This window comes from Aethina tumida, chromosome 1, assembly GCF_024364675.1.
Source record: "Aethina tumida isolate Nest 87 chromosome 1, icAetTumi1.1, whole genome shotgun sequence".
Classification (NCBI taxonomy): Eukaryota; Metazoa; Arthropoda; class Insecta; order Coleoptera; family Nitidulidae; genus Aethina; species Aethina tumida.
Window position 1 is genome coordinate 34,067,541 of NC_065435.1, and position 26,035 is coordinate 34,093,575.

General features: G+C 31.0%; 1 protein-coding gene across 1 annotated transcript; it reads right to left on the reverse strand.

Annotated features, from left to right (window-relative positions):
• Positions 1 to 18,805: 18,805 nt before the first annotated feature.
• LOC126264996 (uncharacterized) lies at positions 18,806 to 20,903 on the reverse strand. The gene is made up of 5 exons (XM_049965005.1): positions 20,880 to 20,903; positions 20,656 to 20,832; positions 20,316 to 20,597; positions 20,029 to 20,251; positions 18,806 to 19,077 (listed from the first exon to the last, which is right to left on the reverse strand). The coding sequence occupies exons 1-5, from the start codon at positions 20,901 to 20,903 to the stop codon at positions 18,806 to 18,808; spliced, it is 978 nt and encodes a 325-aa protein (XP_049820962.1).
• Between the last annotated feature and the right edge of the window lie 5,132 nt (positions 20,904 to 26,035).

A 26,035-nucleotide genomic window follows, 5' to 3' on the forward strand; every position in this document is an offset into this window, starting at 1 on the left:
CAATGCACCAGTTATGGTTCAGTGTTCAAATTTATGTATATGGAATTGTATTAAAGTATTTTAGACCAAGTACACTAAGAATTGGAAGAGACTTCTCATAGAGAAGAAACTTTTAAATTGGTTTGGGAGAAAACAGCGCTAATGATTAGCCGTCTCAGATCTCAGTTTCGGTTAATATTTTTTGACAGCTCATTGACAATCTTGGCAACTGATCTTTGTGTAATTTCGTTTCGTTTGGTGTCCAATAATATAATGCTCTTTGGCGAATTACTGAGAGAGGTTATTTCAATTTGCCAAAATATGCGGAAAGTAGGAAAGTCCTAATTATGTGATGTGAATTTATAAGTTTAACAAAATTGAAAAAAAGCAGCTAAAAAAGATATTTAAGTTTTATTATTATCTTATCAAAGGAATTATATAAAATTTCGCCTTCATTGCTGTTGAAACCTGAATATGTACAAAATATCATTTGATTTCAAAACTGATCTTGAACAATTATTTGGTAACTTCTTACAATTTCGTCATTGAAAAGACAAAAACAACAAAAGAAATAAGTATTTACACTTCGTTAGCTGTTTGTTTCACTTTTTAGCCTTCAATGCAGACACAAATCTAATATTTTTGTTTATATTCAAAACGTAATTATAATTTTGTCCAGATTGATGTTTTCAATGAACTCAGAAATCTTGATTTATCTAGTAATAGAGGTCCTTATGATATTCCTTCTACAGTATTGAACGAATTGTGGATTCTCAATAACAAAGCCTCTAACAATGAAATTTAATATGATTTTAAAATCTACTTTATTTCCTAACGTACGTAAAAAATCATTTGTTATACTTACCTTAAAGGATGGAGATAGGTTACTTGTTGTTTTCCAAGATTGTCCAAAAAAATCATTTCCAAAATAATTATGCCATAGTTCCAAAATATTATAAATGAGAGTCAACATGAATTTTGCAAATGTAAATCTTCTGCGACCAACCTTCTTATTTATAACCTCTCGACAGTTGGTGCTCTTGATAATCATTTACAGGTTGATGCTGTTTATACAGGCATTTAAAAGGCATTTCATAGAATCTGCCATGATTTATTGTTTGCTAAACTAAATGGGCTGGATTTGACAAGTAATTTTTCCACTGTAAATAATCATAACGATTGTAATGTAAAGTGATTAGTTTTTATAAAAAAATTAATCAACACCATATTCGCAAGTTATACTTTAGATAAAAGATTTTAATATAATGTGTTTGAAATTTAAAAATGAGTAATAGACTGGGCGGTAGTTTTTCTAGAAAAGTTGGTTCGGCTCAAGCTAAAATGACTTTGGGTAAATGTAAAAGAAAAGCTGGAGCATATCTTGATGCGTTTGCCCACACATTAAAGTAGCTTTTTACACAAATACTGCTGTAGGATCCCAGGTTCTGCGATGTTTTGTCGTATAAAATAACCTCTTTCCATAATCGGTATCGCGATTATAAGTACAGCAATTAAGCAGAACGAAATACTCTCACATTAGCTGTCAAAATTCCCAGAGTTGTCAAAACGTGCGGACTCCTTAGGAACTCGTTAGGAATATTTAAACAATTACAATAATGGCAACTTGATGCCATTATTGTGGAGATGTCGATTACTGTTCCTGAAAGTCACGGAAATCAAATTAGTTGCAGATCTATCGTCGACATACAAAAACTGTCTGTGATTCTGATAGATAATTAACATGTGAAAAGAAATTGTTTTTGTTAACTTTGTTAACTTTATATTTCCATTAGAATAGATTGCTGCTAAGAGTTCCAACTATTATAATTTAGTTTGAATATGTGATACGGACGACGTGAGGGATGAAATTGAAAACAGGATAACTAGATGTATATACACATAAATAAAATTTTAATTAATTAGTAATTACAAAACTAAACGAACATTTGGGAGTGGGTGTTGGACTGAGTGACATTTTACGAACTTTCAAGTTTCAATAGCAACGAAGGAATTTTGTTTATCAAATAAAAGAAAATAACATTTATGTTGCTAAGATTACGATTCCTAGTGACATATGCCAGACCTTAAAATATAAACAAAACATCCAATGTCCAATTGAACCTTATTCGAAATATGTAATTTAGAAAAATGTTGTCTTCTTTCAAGTAAATTTGATTTGTTTCTTCCATTTCTTCTTTTATTGATGATCCTTGGTCCTGGATTTGCATTTGAGGACTTTTATGACCTTACTTATTACAAGTGTAGCACCCTTACTTTCTCTGTTTCTTGTGGTTGGTATTGTTGACTGAGAATACTGTTGAGTCACTTTCAGGTTGTTTAACATCTTGTGATAGTTTTGATTTCACAGAAATTGAAGTTATCTTCATGCCGGAGCTTTCAATAGCAATAATCATAGGTTGATAGGAGGACTCTGGTAGACCGGAGAGTAGCAATGTAACTAGCCATTCATCGTCCACTGCGAAACCGATGTTTCTGAGCTTGTGAGCAGTACACATAATTTTGCTCACATATTTCTCTACGTTTTGACATACAGTAAGTGAAGTATTATAGAGATCACGCAGCAGCCCATCACAGCGTGTCAACAAAGAGTCATCAAATACTTATGAAAACGTATCCCATACTTCTTTTGCAGTACTACTCTCTTGCATGTGCACGTAATTTATTTAGACAACTAGTAAATTTATCTTAGTTTTTGCCTTTGTGTCTCGTTTTGTGTCCACAATGACACATGTGGTGGGGTCTATGCAGTTCCACAACTCCTCTTGCTGTAGGTATGTTTTTAGAGCAAATCGCCACGTTACGTAATTATCTCGGCCGGTTAACTTTTCAATTAATGCCAATTGATTGTTTGCTGACAATTTAAGAACCCTTATTCCAGATGTTACGAGAAAACACTTTTCAATTGTCGTATTGACGTTTTAGGTTAACTTCATTACTTTTCTCAGTAAGTAAGCCATTCTGGGCTTCCCTGGGCTTTTCTGGCTCCATAACCTGTTAATTTTTCTTAAAACAATTTATTATTTCAGGAGAAAAATTTATATTTAAGAATTTAGTGTTAAAATTACAACTTAACTGTCCACAGGCGCACAATTCAAATTACAATTTTAACAGTTTATGTGTAGTTTCAGTACACTCCTACAGGTCATCGCATCAGTCACAATTGGATTCCCAAGAGAAAATGAAACATTATTTGTTTTAAGTTGTGTTATAATTTTTCATTCTTTATAAAAGCCTAAGCTACATTGCGCTGTAAATTGAGAAGAATGTTTCAGGTAAACTACTTTGGGTTAACAAGACAGCATTAAATTAACTGAGGAATGCAAATTATCGGAATTTGTAAGCTGGGTCATCTCCTTGATTAATATTTATATGATCCCATTTTTCGCACATTTTGGCAGACTGAAATATCCTCTTTCTGTAATTCGCCAAAGAGCATTATAGGATCGGACACCAAACAAAACAAAATTACACAAAGATCAGTTGTCAAGATTGTCAGTGAGTTGTCAAAAGATACGAGCCGAAACTGAGACTGAGACGACTAGCCATTAGTGCTACCAAATAATTCCATTCAATTAGAAACCTTAAATAATTACTTTAATAACAAGGAGTTTATTTTCTATGAGAAGGCTCTTCTAATTCTTAGGGTACTTGGTCTAAAATACTTTAATACAATTCAATACACATAAATTTCAACACTGAACCATAAATGGTGGGGTGCGTCGTAGTTACACAATTTCGACATCACCTCCTTGGGGGTGACCGAGTTCCAAGAAGTTTTCTGAGTTTTGGAGCTGGGAGACTTTGCAGGAGTAGGGGTGGCTATTTGGGACAAAGATTTGGGATTAGCGTTAGGAGTAGGGGTACTATCAGAGTTTACCGATAGCATCCCTAGTTTAGACGACAAAGCTGTGTAAGCACTCTTTCACTCTCTGTATCTCACCTTCACTTAGCTTTTCTTTTTTCCGGACCCTACACATAGTTTATTGGTTTAGTAACCGAGGTTACAAGCCAAATTAACAACTCTTCTCTTTCGATTATGGTAACTTTTATAACTAAATTCAGACAGAAGAAGGACGAACAACTCAAACAAAAATTGTTACTATCAACAATATTCTCTGGTTGCTACCTCGCCCACACTTTGAATAATTGACAAAAGTCGCTAACAATAAGAGACTTTTCTGTAGTTATCAATGGCAGAGGTAACGATCGTCATTTAAGTTTCGGTAGCAACTGCGGAAAAGTGTTGGTAGTGACATTTTCGTTTTTATTTAGTGACCCTATTAAAGTTTCTATTAAAAGACAAGAACAGTGAAATAAGAAAAGGAAAAGGAGGCTCAAATCCAGGATCTATTGGCAGAAAGGAAGGCGGTACCACATCCAACGACACAGCTAATTTTTGTAAAGCCGGTTACATTAGAGTACATTAGAGTACCAATTAATTCTCTGTATCGTGTGAGGTCTTTGAATGGGTTTAAATCTCTGTTCAATTTCTCAGCTAATTCTCTTTTAATTTCATTACCAGTTAGTTTTTTGAGAGCTCTTTTGTACTCCTTAAATTTTTCAAAAACTTCTCTCTTTGACTTAAGGATAAAACCTGGCACCACCTATTATATTCGTCTATTAATGTAAGAAGATATCTTGATCCACCGCTGAATTTGACTCGCATTGGTCCGCAGATATCTGAATGGACAATATTCAGTAACTGCTTACTTCTTCCTTCTCTGTCAGTAAAGGGTTTCCTTGCTTGCTCACCTCGTTGACATTGTCACATCACATGGGTAATTTATCATTATCCAATTTATTACCTTGTACCAGTCGCTTTCTGTACAAATCCTGTACGCCTTTATAATGTCGGTACTCTAGTTGTTTATGCCACAGGACCATTTTGTTTGAATTTCTATGCATTATTCACTTCTAGACATTTGAATTTCGTTGTATATAAACATATTACAATATTTTTCATAAAATCAAGTAGCCCAAAAAGTTTTCTTTTTTTGTTTACCACAAACCTCTAATCAGTTCAGACTTTTATTTCATAAGAAACACATCTTTCTGAAGTTGTTCCTACGCTTCAATTCAAAATTAATAGTTAAATATTCTCTCTTTATTAATGAGGTTCTTCCTCATTGAGAATTGTAATTAGCAGAAATACTTATGTACAGTAGTGCTAGAAATGAAACCGATCGTACCAAACTGTTATTTTTAGGGAATAGTTTTGGCTAAATTCATTATTTATATTTACAGGAATTCCCAACTAAACACAAAATAAGGCTTCATAAAATAACACATTGATTTGTTTTCAGAATAAATTATGATTTTTTTTTATTGGAGCAAAGAGGGGGAAATCTACAAGACGTAGTGCCGGACTTTACCGACTAAAAACCCCTCTCCGGGCAATGATTCGAAGATCATGACCTAAGAATAGTTAACAATAAAGGTTTAGGAAAATAGAAGGGAAAACTAAAGAGGTACGTAACAATCGCTACATAGTAAAGAAAAGATGTTCAAAAGAGACGCAGAGGTCTAGACAGCCAAGAGACAAGGTCTCTTGTATCTGTCGGATTCACAGGGTTGGATATCATGCAAGCATGCAATCTCCGGATTAGAGTGTTGAAAGATAGATCTCCGGAGATTGAGGGCATGCTATTTTCTCTGAGGCTATGAAATATGAAAAAATATGCAAGAAATCCGAAAAAAGGTCAAGAAAAAGTCACAATAAAGGAGAAAACAGCAATACCAAGAAACCGTCTTCAAAAGTTCTATCAAAAAGGCTGAGGACAGGAATGTTCCCGTTGGAGTTCCACATATCTGTCTGTATATAAAGAAGGTACTTTCATTTTATGGAAAGTTTTCCATGGTATGGGCATACGTTTCAACTCATCTAACATCTGAGAATTAAGCATGTTTATAGTAATTATAATATTAGAATTGTGCCGTAATAGTTTTTACTTATATTTTAATCTGTAATTTATGACGGAAAATGTGATTCATAAATAATTATATTGTGTATATCTGTATATTTTTCCACTGAATAATTGGATGTTGAAAAAATCGGCAATGTGTCGAAACCATTTTATAACACCAAACTAATATTAAAATATCGACATAAGTTAAACAAAGTAGTTTTATTTGTAAAGTTATGTTATATTTAAATATTTGGGAATCTCATTTATGGTCATCCACTGTAGGTTGAAATACAAGGATGAGATTGATTCGAAACAGTTTTACCATCAAAAATATTATAACAAATTGAAAAATCATCACGATATTCCTTTGCTCTGTCAATTTGCTGAGACAGTGGATTAAAACGAATTATAAGAAAAGATATAACTGAACCACAATTGGGTGTTATATTAATACAATGTAAGAATCAAATCAAATATGCTTGAGAGAAGACAACTTTTTTATAAATTACTACATAGTTCTGACATATGCCATAAAGAAACGTAATTTGACATGTTATTTTATTTTTTGACAAACAATTCGTTGCTATTGAAACTTGAAAGTTTGTTAAATGTCACTCAGTCACACACCCACTCGTTTTATTTTGTAATTACAAATTAATTAAAATTTTATTTATGTGTTTATACATCAGGCTAGTTATCTTGTTTTCAATTCTATTCCTCACCTTATAATAGTTGAAACTTCTCTTAGCAGCAATCTATTCAGCAGCAATAAATGTCAATGAGGGATCTGCAACTGATTTGATTTCAGTGACTCTCAGGGCTAGTAATCTAAACCTTCAGACGGTAAGTTGCTATTTTTGTAACTGTTTAAATATTTCACCTTTTTAGATAAACAGTAAATTCACGTAGTTGATTCTTTCAGCTTGAATAAGTGAGCGACAGATTTCAACTATGCACTGAATTTTTCTCCTTCACCTTTAGTTATCACCCTCAAACAACACTAATATACCAATCTTTCCATATTTGATAATTTTATGTCACAAATTATTTAGATTTTTCATGTCTGGATGACAAGTTCAAATAATGTTATCACAATTTATAAACCAAATCATGAAATAGTAATTCACACTATTTCATAATTTTCTGGGAGCCTTGTATCCTATTAAGCAGTATTCTTCTAAAATATCTGTAATAAGGTATATCATCATTGAAATGAAAGTTTATGCTCTTATAGACATTCAAGAAGTGAGACACAATTTACTTGCTTTACCTGTATGCTCCATACTTGCTTCAAAAATATGTTAATATCGTGGTGGTAACTCTCCATATGCGTTGGGATGTAGATGGAGTTCTTAAGATACTTTATTTAAATTTGCAATCTGTAAAAAGAAATAATTTTTGAGGGTATTGCAAAAATTATCTTCAAAAATTGATTGAATAAATCATATTGTAGAAGAGAGTGAAAAACACAGTGACCAAAGATTTTTTTGAAAGAAGGAAAATAACGGAGCGATTTTTAATTAGGGATGTCTCAATTTGATTATACGGCGTTGTAGTGCGTTGATTCAGTCAACCAAAGGGGCGGTATATATAACACGATATTTTACACTAAATACTCTCTGTACTCTGTAATATTGTATAACTTTGGTTAACTTTTGATATATATACAAATCGGGATACTTTTTTACAGTTTCTAAGACATTTTGGTGTTTTATTAATATATCTTATCTCCTAACTTTATTTAAGTGAACTTTAAATATAATTATTTAAATCAAAATATTTTTGATACAGCAAAATTAAAGCCCACGGGAAATTTTCATGTGGCTTGATTTCCGAGAGTTTCATGATTAATTAACACTATTTGAAATCAGGGCACTAAAATAGATATATTTCGTTATTAATGTAATTGTTACAATATTCCGCCTTGATTAACTGCAATAAATTATGTATCTATGGGAATCCAAATTTAAAAAACAATAGAACACTTGTTGTAGCCTAGCAACTGTTATTTACAACTGTTCCCAAAACTTAATTTAAAATATTAACAATTTCAACATTCAAGAGATGCTGTGAAACTTTAGAACAGTAGGTGTCTCACCATTCAAAAAATCAACAACTACATACACGCCATTAATTTATTTCAGATGTAATTCATAAGGAATAACACATAATGTCTAAGGAAAGTCAAATTTAATGATTAACATCAGTGAATCAAATTTAAATGGAAAATGTGTGTGGTTTAAATTAATGGTTAAGGCTTGAATAATACTATATGGAATAAATAATGAAATTATTTATTAACAATTTCTTAAAACGAGAGAATAAGTTTTTGAGAACTCTGGTTCTGTACGTGTGTTTTGACAACTAACTGTCAACTGATGTTGGAGTTATTTCATTTTGCTTGTTGGCCGATTTTATAAAGGCCTTACCAAGTATACAACGTTGTTATTATAAATTGTCGAGATGATTCTAAATAAATGATTCTGAACACAGGATCCTATAATAATAATCGAGGAGCTGTTTTCCTGTCACAGTTAACTGTGTAGCATTCTGCTGATATAATTTAATTTACAATGCGAAAAAATATCTTATTCTTGAAAATAAAGCTTACGCTATAACAGAGTCAAGAATTCCGATGCAATTTACTTGGAAAATCATTTATTTAGAATACCGATCAGACATGTAGTAGATGTTAAGATTCTGCATATAGCATATAGATAAACCAAGTAAATTGTGTGTCACCTCTTGAATGTTTATCTTTCTTTTCAGTTATGTTATACCTTATTGCACGGTAAAGTAGTTTTTTTAGAAAAATACTACTTAAAATGATCCCAGGTTCCTATAATCGCGATTATAAGATTAGCAACTAATTAGAATGAAAATACCCCAACATGCCCAAGTAGTCTAATTTGTCAGCAAGTTGTCAAAACGTGCGTAGCGGTTACGAGCTCTCAAGAAAACGTGGAGACACTTAAAATATATATGCACTAAAGTAGATGAAAATTTCATCAAAATTACAAATGAGCTATTAATTATAAATTTCAACTCAACAAAGATTGCAAATTTTTACACAGAAAATTGTGATTTGATTTTGTTTATAAATTGTGTTGTCATTATTTGAACTTGTCATCTAGACATGAGGGATCTAAATAAATTTTGACATAAAATTAGCAAAATTAGAAAGATTGGTATCTTAGTGTTGTTTGAGGGTGATAATCCAACCAAACGTGAAAGAGAGAAATTCAGTACCTAGTTGAAATTTGCCGCTCACTAATTCTTGCTTAAAGAATCAACTACGTGAATTATTTTTTGATTTAAAAAGGTGACATATTTAAACAGTTACAATAATAGGAACCTACTGTCCGAAGGTTCCGATTACGAGTCACTGAAATCAAATCAGTTGTAGAAGTCTCGACGACATTTATTTTCCATCAAAGGAATACTGCCTGTGAATCTGACAGATAATTAACATGTGAATAAAAATTGTTTTCATTAACTTTATACTTAAATGCAGAAATATATTTTGCTACTAAGAGAGGTGGGGGATGAAATTGAAAACAAGTAACTTGCCTGATGTATATACACATAAATAAAATTTTAATTAATTAGTACAAAATTAAACGAACATTTTGGAGTGAGTGTTGTATTGAGTGACATTTTGCAATCTTTCCTGTTTCAGTTGCAACGAAGGGAGATATGTTAGTCAAATAAGAGAAAATAACATTTATGTTGCTAAGATTACGTCACCTTATGATGTATGTCAGCCTGTCCAATTATAGGCAAGAGTTATGGTTAATTCAATTAAACCTAATTCAAAATATGTGGTTTGGAAACACGTTGTCTTCTTTCAAGTAAATTTGATTTGATCTTATATTGTATTAATATTACATCAAATTGTGGTTCAGTTATATTTTTTGTTATAATTCTATTTGTTTGAATCCACAGTGTCAACAAACTGACAGGGCAAAGAAATGTCGAGATGAGTTATAATAACTTTAATGATAGAACTGTTCCAAATTAATTTCATCCTTATATTTCTACTTACACAAAATGACTATAAATGTGGTTCCCAAATATTTAAATATAATATAACTTTCCAAATAAAACTACTTTGTTTAAGTTTTGTGGTTAATTTAATTAATTTTAAACTCCTATTAGTTAGTGGAAAGAAGTACTTAAAAGATATATACGACATAATTTTTTAGAAAACACATTTACTGATTACAGTACGGATTAAATTTTAAGGAAGAATTACTTCGGCACTATTCTAAAATTATAATTAGAATAAACAAGCTTAATTCTCAGATGTAGGATGAGTTATAACGTAGGTCCATACTATCGAAACATGGGACTCGAGATGGCGATATGTGGGACAAGAATTGAACTTCTGTCCAAAGAAAATTTCGACACGAGGCGGATTCAGGTAGAGGCGTTACTTACCAAAATCGATACCTGGGATTTCGTTAATGGTGAAGTATCAAAGCCAGTTATATGTCAGGGTGACACAAAAAGTGAATCAGCGCTTAAAACGTGGATGTAAATAAGATAAAAAGGTAAATGCGGACATGATCCTATGCATAAGCCCATCGGACCTCAAGAGTATCAAAGGATGCGAGATTTCCAAAGCTGTATGGCTTAAATTGGACTAAATCCATGCTTCAAATGGACCGGCACTATTGAAACAATTATTTTATATATTTTATATATATTATTTATTTAAGTATAAATAAAATTGGATAACGATAAATTACCCACGTGGTGTGACATATATCAACGAGGTAAACAGGCAAGGACAAACTTTACTGCCAGAGAATTAAGAATTAAGCAGTTGCTGAATATTGTTCATTCAGACATCTGCGGACCAATGCGAGTTAGAACCAATGGTGGATCAAGATATCTTCTAACATTTAGGTGTATTTTCTCATGTCAAAAGGAGAATTTCTTGAAAAATTTAAGGAGTACAAACGAACTGTCGAAAATCAAACTGGTAATGAAATTAAGAGAGAATTAGCTGAGAAATTGGAGATCAGAAAATGCTAAGTTTTTTTTGGAATAGAAATTAACCAAAGCAAGAAAGGAGTAACACTGCTGCTGCTGTTTTCGCATTTCATGACCGCTAATTCAGTTATTAAATTGTTTATAGTACGGAAACCAAAACTTAATTCGGTTGTTTCTTGAATTGGAAACCAAGGTTACCAACCAAGTAAACAATTTTTTTTATTTGTCTGAATTTAGTAACTAACTAAATTCAGACAAAAGATGGACAGGTTTCAGTAGTTGCTACCCAAACTTGGATAAATGACGATTGTTACCGCTGCCATTGGTAACAACAGAAAAGTCTTTTATTGTTAGCAACTTTTGTCAATTGTTCAAAGTGTGGTTAGCAACCAGGGAATATTGTTGATAGTAACAATTTTGGTGTGAGTTGATTGTCATTCTTCTGTTTGAATTTAGTTATAATAGTTACCATATTCGAAAGAGAAGAGTTGTTAATTTGGCTGGTAACATCGGTTACTAAATCAATAAACTATGTGTAGTGTCCGGAAAAGAGACAAGCTAAGTGAAAAACTCAATAAAACCCAAAAGTCTGCCGACCTTTCCAGAGGTACCCGATTTTCTTAGTGTTCAAATTTATGTATATTGAATTGTATTAAAGCATTGCATATTCTTCAGACAACAAAAGTATGTTTTACTTTTGATTAATAAACATATCTCCTTCATTGCTGTTGGAACCTGAATATGTACAAAATGTAATTTTATTTCAAAACTGAACTTGAACAATTATTTGGTAACTTACAATTTCGTCGTTGAAAAGACGAAAACTACAAAAGAAATAAGTATTTACTTTTTACACGTGAGACATTTGTTTAATTTTTTAGCTTTCAATGCAAACACAAATTTAAGCAATATCGTTTTGTCATGAAAATATTTTTGTTTATATTCAAAAAATAATAATAATTTTTTCCAGATTGATGTTTTTAATGAACTCAGAAGTCAGATTTATCTAGTAATAGAGGTCCTTATGATATTCCTTCTACAGTATTGAATGAATTGTGGATTATCATTAACAAAGCCTCTAACCATGAAATTTAACTTGTTTTTAAAATGTGCTTTATTTCCTAATGCACAGAAAAATTCATTTATTATACGTACCTTAAAGAATGGAGATAGTTTACTTGTAACAAATTTAGGCCTGTATGAAAAATGTTTTGTATTCCATAATTGTCCAAAAAAATTCATTTCCAAAATTATTATGCCATAGTTCCAAAATATTATAAATGAGAGTCAACACGGAATTTGTAAATGTAAATCTTCTGCGACCAACCTTCTTATTTATAACAATTCGACAGTTATTATTTACAGGTTGATGTTGTTTATATAGACTTTTAAAAGGCATTTGATAGAATCTGCCATGAATTATTGTTTGCTTAACAAACTGGGCTGGAGTTGTCAAGTAAGTTTTCCACTGTAGATAATCATAACGATTGTAATATAAAGTGATTAGTTTTTTAAAAAAAATAAATCAACACTATTTTCGAAAGTTACACTTTAGGTAAAAGGTTTTAATGTAATATGTTTGAAATTTAGAAATGTGTAACAGATTAGGCGGTAGTTTATCTAGAAAAGTTGGTTTGGCTCAAACTAAAATGAATTTGCGTAAATGTAAAAGAAAAGCTGGTGAATATTCTGGTGCTGAAAGAGTTCAAACACAGAGGTTCAAGAATACATATACAATAAATTCCAGCTTAAAGTATGCGTTATTGTTGAAGAAGAAATTATGAATGAAATATTTAATCTTTCCATTTCTCTGTTAACATCATTTATTACTGACTAGTAATTAATAAGTCAACTTAGTTGTCACACCCTTCCAAATTCTGTCAATGTCAAAACTTTTCGGGTTATACATCAAACTCTCTAATACCCTCAAAAATTATTTCTTTTTACAAATTGCAAATTTAAATAAAGCATCCTAAGAACTCCATTTACAATTCAACGCATATGGAGAGTTACTACCACGATTTTAACACATTTTTAAAGCAAGTATGGAACATATAAGTAAAACAAGTAATCGTGTCTCACTTCTTGAATGTCTATAATTTCGTAAGCGTTCCTTTTAATTATGTTGCCCTTGTTGCACTATAAAGTAGATATTTAGAAAAATACTGGTTAATAGGATCCCAGGCTCTGCGATGCTTTGTCGTATAAAATAACCAGAACGAAAATATTCCAACATTAGTTGACTAAGTTGTCAAAGAGTTGTCAAAACGTGCGTACTCGTTAGGAACACTCAAGAAAACGTGGAGACACTAAAAATATATATGTAACAAACCAACAAAAAATGCTATTACTTATAAATTTCTACTGTAAAAAGATTGCAAATCTTTACGCAGAAAATTGTAGAATAGAAATCAATATTTCATGATTTGGTTTAAAAGTTGTATTGACATTATTTGAACTTGTCATCCAAACATGAGGAATCTAAATAAATTTCGTCATAAAATTAGGAAATATGGAAACATTGGTATCTCAGTGTGGTGGGAGAGTGATAACCCAACCAAAAGTGAAAGAGAAAAATTCAGTGCACCGTTGAAAATTATGGCTCACTAATTAAAGAATCAACCACGTTAATGGCAAGTTTTTGTCTGAAAATTTCGATTACGAGTCCTGAAAAATCACGGAAATCACGAACTTTCAAGTTTCAGTAGCAACGAAGGAAATTTGTTTAACAAATAAAAGAAAATAACATTTATGTTGCTAAGATTACGTTTTCTTGTGACATGTGCCAGACGTTACAATATAAACAAAATGTCCAAATAAACCATATTCGAAATATGTAATTTAGAAAAAAGTTGTCTTCTTTCAAGTAAATTTGATTTCAGTAAGAAGAAATGCTAGTTGTGTCTATGTTGATGATAGCCTGTTATTCTCAACTGATGAATCAGAACTAAATTAATTTAAAAGAGAACTGAAAAACACATTTGAAATTAAAATAATGGAAACCCCAAGTAATTATTTGGGAATGCAAATAGAAAGTTTTAGTATTTATGTGGAACAAATTTTAAACAGATTTGAAAAGACTAATGCTAATCCTAATACTATTCCAGTCGACCCTCACATAACACAGCCTGTTCCGTCAAATTTTACTTGGCTACCACCGCAAATAATCTGCCTTAGAGACAATAAATCTGTTGCCAGTTTAGGAACATATAATACTTTCGTAAAAAGCACCTTTTTGTTTTGACCTTCATCGTCATGGTCTAACCTCACTTGTACTGAGCATTCTTACGTCTTGTCATGTGTGACGATGCACCAGAAGCCACTTGCCATGGGTCATTTTGGCTGGATGTTGCCTCAAACACAACAGCATATGATAAACTACTTGCTTTTTGTTGAACATTCTTGGTCCTGGATTTGCATTTGAGGACTTTTATGACCTTACTTATTACAAGTGTAGCACCCTTACTTACTTTGTTTCTTGTGGTTGTTCTTGTTGACTGGGAAACCGAACAACACACACAAAAATTGAAGTTATCTTCATGCCGGAGCTTTCAATAGTAATAATCATTGGTTGATAGGATTCTGGTAGACCGGAGAGTTGCACTGTAAATAGCCATTCATCGTCAACTTCGAAACCAATGTTTCTGAGCTTGTGAGCGGTACACATTATTTTGCTCACATATTTCTCTACGTTTTAACATGCAGTAAGTGAAGTATTACAGAGATCATGCAGCAGCCCATCACAGCGTGTCAACCAAGAGTTATCAAATACTTATGAAAACGTATCCTATACTTCTTTTGCAGTACTACTCTCTTGTATGTGCACGTAATTTATTTAGTCAACTGGTAAATTTATCCTAGTTTTTGCCTTTGTGACTCATTTTGTGTCCACAATGACACATGTGGGGAGGTTTATGCAGTCCACAACTTCTCTTGCTGTAGATGTGTTTTTACAGCAAATCGCCAGGTTACGTAATTATCTCGGCCGGTTAACTTTTCAATTAATGCCAATTGATTGTTTGCTGACAATTTAAGAACTCTTATTCCAGATGTTACGAGAAATCACCTTTCAATTGTCGTATTGACGTTTTAGGTTAACTTTATTACTTTTCTCAGTAAATAAGCCTTTCTGGGCTTAAAAGAATTTATTATTTCTGAAGAAAAATTTATATATAAGAATTTAGTGTTAAAATTACAACTTAACTGTCCACAGGCGCACAATTCAAATTACAATTTTAACAGTTTATGTGTAGTTTCAGTGCACTCCTACCAGGTCATCGCATCAGTTATAATTGGCTTCCCAAGAGGAGATGAAACATTATTTGTTTTAAGTAGTGTCAAAATTTTTCATTCTTTATAATAGTGTAAGCTACATTGTGCTGTAAATTAGATTTTTTTAGAAGAATGCTTCAAGTAAACTAATTAGGGTTAACAAGACAGCATTAAGTTAACTAAGGAAAGCATATTATCATATTTTGTACGCTGGGTCAGCTCCTGGAGTAATATTTATACGATCCACATTCCGCACATTTTGGCAGATTGAAATAACCTCTTTCCGTAATTCGCCAAAAAGCATTATAGGATCGGATACAGAACAAAATAAATTTACACAAAGATCAGTTGTCAAGATTGTCAATGAGTTGTCAAAGAATACGAACCGTATTCCATATCAGTCTTCACAATTTTGCCAAACTAATTTAAGTGTTTCTTTTCTATGAAAACTTTTTTCTAAATGTTAGTGTATTTATCTTTTTGCTTTAATTCAATTCAATATACATAAATTTGAACACTGAACAATTTCTAACATTATCTCAGTCATCTAAATCTTATCAATATTAAAATTTGCCCTAATATATATTATTTATTTCCTTGAAAATTATTACTTTTTACCAGTGTGCTTTTATATTCGGATTCAAACTCAGATAAATCAAATGTATATGAAAAAATACATTCAAAATTTATAGTCAAATTATTTTATTATCATTAACCATTAGTGACAATAAAGTATGTATCTAAGGACATTTATATAATATTTAAAAAACAAAAGAAAACTTACTGCATTGTCCCGGATGTGAATCGGTACGGTCTCAGTCGGGGATCGTCGTGTCGGTACGGATATTCGAACCGGCACGACTTTGGGCGCCGTGTTTGAAGGATATAACTGTACATATTATATATATATATCAGTTACTAAATCAATAAACTATGTGTAATTTGAGGAGAAATGACAAACCAAGTGAAAAACTCAATAAAACCCAAATGTCTGCCGGCGCTTCAAGAGGTACCCGAAAACTATGCCTTAGGAATAAAATATCTGCTCTCTGCTAAACTACAGACACCTTCGGTAAATCCTGGAAATACTTCTACTTCTAACACCAATCCTTTCTCCCAACTGGCCACCCCACACCTCCAAAACGCAAAAGTTTTCCACGAAGTGGGTCACGCCTATGAAGGTGATGTCGAAATCGTCTGATGATGACGCACCCCTGCGCTCACCGAAAGGACACGAAAGTACCGGAAGTCTTTATTTCCATTAAGGTCAAAAGCCAAAAGTGAATAATTGGAACAGTTTACCAGCATCTGGTTCAGTTTTTGATTCCAATCATTGTGCATCAGTGGATATATTTTTAGTAGCTGGAGATTGAAATCTGCCCCGAGTGAATTGGACTAATGATGAGTATAGTGTTTTCATGAGTACTGAGGTTTACTCATTAAACTATCACTTATCATTAGTTGATTGGGATTTACTTTTTAGCAATATGGATGTTAATGATTGTGAGCACAAATCTTATGAAATTTTATACAATATGTTCCATCTTGATCTACCTGTAAAAAATAATTAAGAACTATGTTTCTTAAGTTGTTCTATAAAGAGCTTATGACATTAACAATTTGTTATTCATTTGCAAATATTTGAATTTCGTTGTCATAAACAAATTTAAATATTTTTCATTAAATCAAGTAGCCCAAAAAGATTTCTTTATTTGGTTACCACCAAACTGTAACCAGTTCATACGGAAACATACCTCTCTTATACATAATTTGTTTTCAGAATAAATTCAGATTGAAATCTGAAAGTACGATGTAAAAGGCAAATGCTGGAAAGATTCTAGTGTCCCAAGAATTGGATTTAAATGTACGTATAATTTTCATCTGTATTCAAGATTTTTATAATTAATGATATATTTTATGCTAAAACATACACAATTAAATTATTTAATTTAAATAAAAAACAAATAAACTATTTCGACGATTCGTTGGACACCAGGAGTTAGTTACACATTGACAGACTGATTACTATCATATAAATGAAGATGAAATGAGCTACGACAAAGCCACACGATATCGGGAAATATTTTCTCCGAGGCTATGAAATATGAAAAAAAAAATCCAAGAAATCAGAAAAAAGTACAAGAAAAAATCCCAATAAAGAATAAAACAAGGCTGAGGACTGGAATGTTCCTGCTGGAGTTCCACATATCTGTGTGTGTATAAAGCAGGTACTTTCATTTTGTTGAAATGTTTCCACAGTATGGACCTATGTTTCAACTCATCTAACATTTGAGAATTAAGCATGTTTATAATAATTATAATTTGATAATTGTGGCGAAGAAATTTTTCCTATTGTAATCTGTACTTTATGACGGTAAATGCGTTTCCTTAATAATTATGTTGTATATATTATAAATAATTATGTTATATATAGCTGTAAATCTTGCTACTGAATAATTGGAGTTTAAAATAATCGACAATGTGTCGAAACCATTTTATAACACCAAACTAAATTATCGCCTTAAGGGCGGCGTCTCCCTGTGTTAAATTCCCTATACAAACGCCGCCGACGACTTGGAGCAAATCTCAATAACTACGCAATCAATCTATTTGAAGTTTTGGGTGTGGATTAACAAATGTTTGATCTTTGACATGACATAGTTTTAAAGCCGTAATTTTATTTAATAACAAAGTGATTGATGATCAAACTAAGGTCATTTTCTACCATTTTTGTACAGCAAATAACTCAAAAAATAAAGAATATTTTGGTAAATGAAATATGTCATGTCAAAGTTTAGATATTTAACAAGACTGTACAGTAAAAATTTTCCGAGAAAAATAATTCGTTTTTTAGATTTGCTCCAAATTAGCAAATTAATAAAATTTCATACGTAAACCGAATAATCATAGAAATCTGTAAGTATCAGTGATTGGGGTGAAGGAAGGGGGGTATGTCATGTGTTCCACTCATTATTCATAGATGGCCTATTGACTGGACGTATTCAGGGAAATTTGTACATTTTTATACGTTATTATAGTAATAAAATTTGATTCATAATACTACTAATTTCAGAATTACAAATTGGCCACATGTAAGAAAGCCATGTGAGCCTGTATCATACAAGAAATTCAAAAATAATATATATTTTTTTAAAAAATATTGATAATTGATTATTCATCATTAATTAAATTTATGTGATGTAAAAATATATTATAATCTCATTATTTAAATAGTTATCAAATTATTTAAATAGTAAATTTTTAACCTGGAAATCTAAAATGAAAATTCTGCTTATTGTTCAATATAATATAATACAATACAATTTTCATTATCTGATAAATTAAAATCAAAACACTTTTTATATACAATATTGTTTGGTTTATAATTACAGTAAAGTAATGCGTAAACTTTATAATTTGAATGAAATTTATAGGAATGGAACGTAGCGAAACAAATTATTTCAAAAATTAATGTTTTATTAAAATGTCATTTTTTTTTTCTTTTCTTGCGCTTCTCTGATGTAGGATGGATCTAAACATTTTAAATTTCGCCCTCTTCTATTTAAAATTATCTCTGGCCCCAGACAATTCAAAAAGAATCTTTCCAATTTTGGAAGCATTTTGTTAATTCAAAAGTCTTCATCTTTAGGAATTACTTCGACGTGAATTTTATTTTTTGGCCCTGAATATACAATAAAATAGCATCGTTTAGCTCCTATAATATTTAGTTGGCCTTGTATTTGATAGTAATATTCGTGATTTTTCCTAAGTGCCATTTTATTGTCTTTCATTGACAAATATGGTATTTGTTTTCTTATAATCCCCTCTTCTAACGAATATCCAGATGTGAAGGTCTTATAAGAACACTTGACCTCCACAATTTCGTCTTCAGATATAATTCCTGAAAATATAAAAATTTAATTATAAAAATACACAATATAATTTATAAAAATTTGATACCATCAGGTGAAGCTCCTAAATATCCATGAAGAACGTCAACAAATAAACCGGCAGGCTTTACAATTTTATTGTATTCTTCTTCAAATTTTTTTATTGCTACCGTTTCATTTATTTTCCCGTACTTTGTAGCTTCAGTAGAAAAATTATTTTTTCTTAAAATTTTTTTAACTATACTATCACAAGATGTCGATTCTTTTAATTTTATAACATCTCCAAAATTGGAAGCAGTAAGCCGGTGCATTCTTTCCGTTAAATAATTTGGATTGTTAAATTGGCCAATTGTTTATTCGTTTATTTTAAACTGTTCTTCTTTAGTAATCTTTAAGAAAACTTGTTTAAAAATTATGTATATATACATAACGCATACACCACCTTCAAACGTTCGCACAAATTTTGTACTGATGAGTTGATATCATTATCTGAAACATATGTTTCCGCTATGTTAGGACCATAGTTAGAATCTCCTGAAAATTTGATCCTTTTTTTTACAGATTCCCTATCATAAGGATTTTTGCGCTTCCGCTCTTTTTCATTACCCTGAGCACTTATAAATTTTTACCTGGACTTTCATTAAAATATGATTTCCAAGGTTTTGTATGCCAATCTGAACCATAATTGTAAGAGAGGACGCTTAAATGAGCTCGTATTTGAAATGAATTTCTTTGAATCATGTTCAATCTTTTTCCCATATTGAAACGAGCCATTATATTCATAAAAATTTCTGCTTTATTGTTGGTTTCTTTATAAAGAAGTAAATCAGCCTTCATTAATAATTGCTCAATAGCACCAAAAAGATGGTGATGCAGGCCAGAAGATATAAGTTGAGTTGTTCGATCATTAGAAACGTCTCCAGTATTGGTGAACAAATACTGTTTGCAAGCACTGTGATTACCATAAACGTGATATATTGAATTTCTAATATCGGCTCTTAGATTTTCTGGATCCTGCGTATTTGCGTAAATTGCAGATTGAACTGATTTATTTAGTTCATTAATAGTATCGCTTTTTAACATCTTTCTGGCATCAACAGGGACCCCTTGAGTATCTTTTTTAATTTTGTAAAGGTTTTTACTGAAATTTTTTAATACATGGTTCATGCATTCAATTTTAACAACCTAAAAAGTATTGTGTAAATATTTGTAAAACTTATCTAACTATTATTTTATATTACAAGTTTACCTCGTGTCCATATGGTACCTTTTCTTTAATATTTTTAAAAACTGAGGAATCACCATCTGCAATAAATTTTAAGTATTTCAACCCATGCATTTCTATGCTGTTATTAAATCCCTCTACTATTATATCCTGTTCCATTGAAGATGATGAACCGGACCAATTTTTAAAACAAATATGTGTTTTAGCAGCTTCATTATTGTTTTCGGCTCTAGCGCAAATACAACAGTATTTATTCCTTACACCTACGAATAATACTTTTCCTGTTGTTTTCCCTATTATAACAGCCTACAAATTATAACATAAAATGTTATTTGTTACATATCCGAATATATTATAAACTTACAGCTCCAGAATTTGCATTATACGTATGTCCATAGCTTCGTTTAGACCATCCTCCATCTAAATATCCATCAGTTATATATGGAATGCCATGTGAATCTACATATCCTTCCTTAATTGCAGCTTCACGTTCTAATTTTCCAGCTTCTTCCAAAGCAAACCATAATGATTCTTTCCATACCTATAATATTTCATGTATAAAAACAATAAAAATTTCAGTAATGGTACTATAACACACCTGATCCAATTCATTTTGAATTTTATAATCCAAATTTTTAGATAAACATGGAATATCCATTACTTTCAATAATTCCATTAAATGTGCGTAGGTGCTTCCTACTGAAAATGTTCCCCATACAGCTGCTCTATTAATTTTGGACCTTGTTTTCGGATTTTCTGTTGAAACTGATACTTCTTTGTCACAAATGTTGCATTTTAAAATAAATGTGCTTCTTAACCCACATCGCACTTCTTTTAGATAAACTAATTGTCCACCAGTGCACCTCTTGTTGTGTTGTACTTGAATTTTAGTTGTTATATTTAGGAAGTATCTGATATCTACAATTCGATAACCTGTCAATGAATTGATTTCAGGAACAACTTCTATATCCAAAGGAAAATTTTCAATTCTAAAATAATACTAATTAAGTCGTCGCCGTCAGATATGGTTTCCAAAAAAGATGAATTTTGCCAATTTGAATAAAAACGTACCGTTCATATTCTTCATTTATTTCTGAAAACGTTTTTCTTTCACTTTTGCATGGGGTTAAATTAGACTTAGTTCTAACAGAACGTAACGGGGTTGTTGTACCACATGGACTAAGAGCTTCTTCGTTTGGACGTGAATTGAAAATATTATCTAGTATCTCATTTAAAATATATCGGGAACATTGGGTAGATTCTTTATAATTCTCAACTCGTTCTAAAAGTTTATCCACAATATATGATCCTATTTTCTCTACTTCCCTTTTTCTTTGTACATTTACTTGTCCAAGAAGCAAATCTACGCGTTTTCGGCATTTTCTAGAATTAATATTGCTTTTATTTTATTATTGTATACTATTATATATAAATACATTATAATATACAATGGTTCATGCTTCTTTGATTTTAAATTTCATAATTATGTGTCACTTGATATTCCAATTTTATAAAGTTAATTTAATTACATAAACTCGACCTTGGGGTGGTAATGCCATTCTGCAGCCGACTATATACTATATATGTAATAAAAATTTAAAACTATGATATTTATATTAAATTCACTAAATTCGATTTGAAATAAACATAATACATTCTTCAAATAAATCATTCTTTATTCATAATTTCACTGGGAGAAAAACCAACAACAAACAATGAACATGGAATATTGATGCAACCAATGGAAAACCAAGGACACAAAAATATGAAATAATATCAAAATTGTGACATATACAAGTAAAAATCAATTAATTGATGATTTCTTTGTTTGAAACTATGACTGTTTCTTCAACCACCAAAACTGAACTAAAATTTCTGGCTCGTTTTAAATGTATACTGAATCGCACCCCTCTCATTGACCACTTAACTCAAGTACTACCCGAACAGAAAAATTCCATCCGTTTTGTTGATGTTATCACATTTCACTTAAATTTCGACACAAAAATACACGCAGGTCACATGCACTGGTTTGTATCACTCCTCACTCTAAGGGTGCGAAAGTAATTTTCGTGGCGCCAAGAGTATGTACTAAATGCAAATTTAGAGATAAGGTCACTATCCTACACAATCAAAATCGAAACAATAAGAATCGATTAAAGATTAACTTTGAGATCATTTTTTTAAATTAATAATAGATTGTAAATCGACATCCGTATTTGTATATCGTATTTATTATATTTGTTTATATGATAAAATGTGATTGGTTTAGAACTAACTATACGACACAAACCCCATTAGTAACTGTATACATTATTATATTTTTCATATATATTATTGTATCATATATTAATTTTATATAATTTTAATTAATAAAAATATATTAAGAATTCATTACTATTATAAATTTCATAATCTATTTACAACCAATAAATTCGTTATAAATATGAGATCTCGAGTGCGGTCCTGTCCCATGCAAAAAATTGTGCACACGAACGTTTTAAAACCGAATGTTTGTTTGATTTCGTGGCGGCACCACATTACGGGCTATGTTTTGTTTTGCGTCCTTTTCTGACCGAAAGTGCGATTCCTTGTCTAGTAAACGCCGCTGTTAAGTTAAACTAAGCAATTTTATTTGTAAAGTTAAGTTATATTTAATTATTTGTGAATCTCATTTATAGTCTTCCAGTGTAGGTTGAAATATAAGGATGAGATTGATTCGAAACATTTCTACCATCAACAATATTATATCAAATCGAAAAATCATCACGATATTCCTTTGCTCTGTCAATTTGCTGACACTGTGGATTAAAACGAATAGAATTATAAGAAAAGATATAACTGAACCACAATTTGGTAAAATATTAATACAATATAAGAATCAAATCAAGTTTTGCTTGGGAGAAGACAACTTTGTTCTAAATTACATACTTGTGACATGTGTCATAAGGAAACGTAATCTTAGCAACATAAATGTTATTTAATTTTTTTACAAACAATTGGTTGCTATTGAAGCTTGAAATAAATGTCGACGAGAGATCTGCAACTGATTTGATTTCAGTGATTCTCAGGCCACGTAATATAAATATTCAGACAGGAAGTTGCTATTTTTGTAACTGTTTAAATATTTCACCTTTTTAAATCAACAGTAAATTCACGTAGGTGATTCTCTCAGCTTGAATAACTGAGCGACAGATTTCAACTATGCACTTTCTTTTTCACCATTGGTTATCACCCTCAAATGATATACTAATCTTTCCATATTTCATACTTTTATATCGCACATTATTTAGATTCTTCATGTCTGGATGACAAATTCAAATAATATCAACACAATTCATAAACCAAATCATAAAATAGTGATTACTATTTTACAATTTTCTGCGTAAATATTGATTTGCAATCTTAGTTCGGTTGAAACTTATAATTAATGGCTTTATCATTTGCAGTTCTGCTAAAATTTTCATCTACTTTGGTGCACATATATTTTTGGTGTCTCCATATTTTCTTGAGAGTATGCGTGATTTGACAACACACTGACAACATCGAGAACTAAAGATGGAATATTTTTGTTCTGCTTATTCGCTGATCATTTAATCGCGATACTGATCATAGAAGATCATTTTATACTACCACACATCGCGGAGCCTTGTATCCTATTAAGCAGTATTCTTCTAAAATATCTGTAATAATGATAATAATATCATAAATGAAAAAAAAGTTTATGCTCCTATAGACATTCAAGATAAAGTAAATTGTGTTTCACCTCTTGAAAGTTTATAAAGATTTTTTAGAAAAGTACTACTTAATAGGATCCCAGGTTCCTATAATCGCGATTATAAATCAGCAACTAAGGCCAAGTTGTCCAATTTGTCAGCTCTCAAGAAAACGTGGAGACACTTAAAATATATATGCACAAACGTAGATGAAAATTTCAACAAAATTACAAATGATACAGCTATTAATTATAAATTTCATCTGAACAAAGATTGCAAATCAGCAAATTGTAAAGTAGAAATCACTTTTTCATGATTTTGTTAATAAAATGTGCTGACATTATATGAAGTTGTCATCTAGAGATGAGGAATCTAATTAAATTTTGACATAAAATTAGCAAATTTGGAAAGATTGGTATCTTAGTGTTATTTGAGGGTAATAATCCAACCAAACGTGATAGAAAAATTTCAGTACCTAGTTGAAATTTGCCACTCACAAATTCTTGCTTAAAGAATCAACTAGGTGAATTATCTTTTGATTTAAAAAGGTGAAATATTTAAACATTTACAATACTAGCAACCTACTGTCTGAAGGTTTCGATTACGAGTCACTGAAATCAAATCAGTTGCAGATCTCTCGTCGACATTTATTTTGAATCAAAGAAATACTGTCTGTGATTCTGCAGATAATTAACATGTGAATAGAAATTGTTTTTGTTAACATTGTTAACTTTATACTTAAATGCCGATATATATATTGTTGCTAAGAGAGGTGAGGGATGAAATTGAATGGAAGATAACTAGCCTGATGTATACATAAATAAAATTTTAATTAATTAGTAATTACAAAAATAAACGGACATTTGGGACTGAGTATTGGATTGAGTAACGTTTTGCAGACTTTCATGTTTCAATAGAAACGAAGGAAGTTTGTTTGTCAAATAAAAGAAAATAACAATTATGTTGCTAAGATTACGTCACCTTATAGCATGTCACCCTGTCCAATTATAGGCAAGAGTTATGGTTAATTCAATTAATCCTAATTCGAAATATGTAGTTTAGAAACACGTTGTCGTCTTTCAAGTAAATTTGAATTGATCTTGCATTGTATTAATATTACATCAAGTTGTGGTTCAGTTATATTTTTTGGTATAATTCTATTCGTTTGAATCCACAGTGTCAACAAATTGACAGAGCAAAGAAATATCGAGATGAGATGAGTTATACTAAATGGTAGAACTGTTTCGAATGAAATTCTTCCTTATATTTCAAGCTACACTAAATGACTATAAATGTGATTCACAAATATTCATATATAATATAACTTTTCAAATAAAACTACTTTGTTTACCTTTAAGTTATGTGGTTAATTTAATATAAGTTTGGTTGTTAATAAATGGATTCGACCCATTGTCGATTTTTTTAACCTTCAACTATTCAGTGGAGGTACTTAAAAGTTATATGCAACATATTTTTTAGGAAACACATTTAGTGATTACAGTACAGATTAAAATTTAAGGAAGAATTACTTCGGCACTAATCTAAAATTATAATTGCTATAAACAAGCTTCATTCTCAGATGATAGATGAGTTGAAACCTAGATCCACACTATGGAAACATTTCCATAAAATGAAAGTACCTGCTATATACAGAGATAGATATGTGGAACTCCAACGGGAACATTCTAGACATCAACCTTTTTGGTAGAATTTTTGAAGACGGTTTCTTGGTAATGCTGTTTACTTCTTTATTGTGATTTTTTCTTGTACTTTTTTCGGATTTTTTGGATTTTTTTTCATATTTCATAGCCTCAGAGAAAATATTTCCCGATGTCGTCAGGTTTCGTCATGGCTCATTTCATCTTCATTTATATGATGGTAATCAGCCTTTCCATGTGACAGTAACTCCGCGTGCCCAACGAATCGTCAAAATACCTTAAAAAAGATATATAAAATTATTAAAGATTAATCATATTATATATACCAATTTTATTTGTTTTTCATTTAAATTAAATAATTTAATTGTGTGTG

Excerpts from the sequence above, each read along its gene's own strand:
- LOC126264996 (XM_049965005.1), bottom strand. The coding sequence starts at position 20,903 with ATGAATTGGATCAGGTGTGTTATA. Across the intron at positions 20,833-20,879 it reads ATTGGATCAGGTGTGTTATA|GTATGGAAAGAATCATTATG; the intron begins GTACCATTACTG and ends GAAATATTATAG. Across the intron at positions 20,252-20,315 it reads AGGTACCATATGGACACGAG|GTTGTTAAAATTGAATGCAT; the intron begins GTAAACTTGTAA and ends AATACTTTTTAG.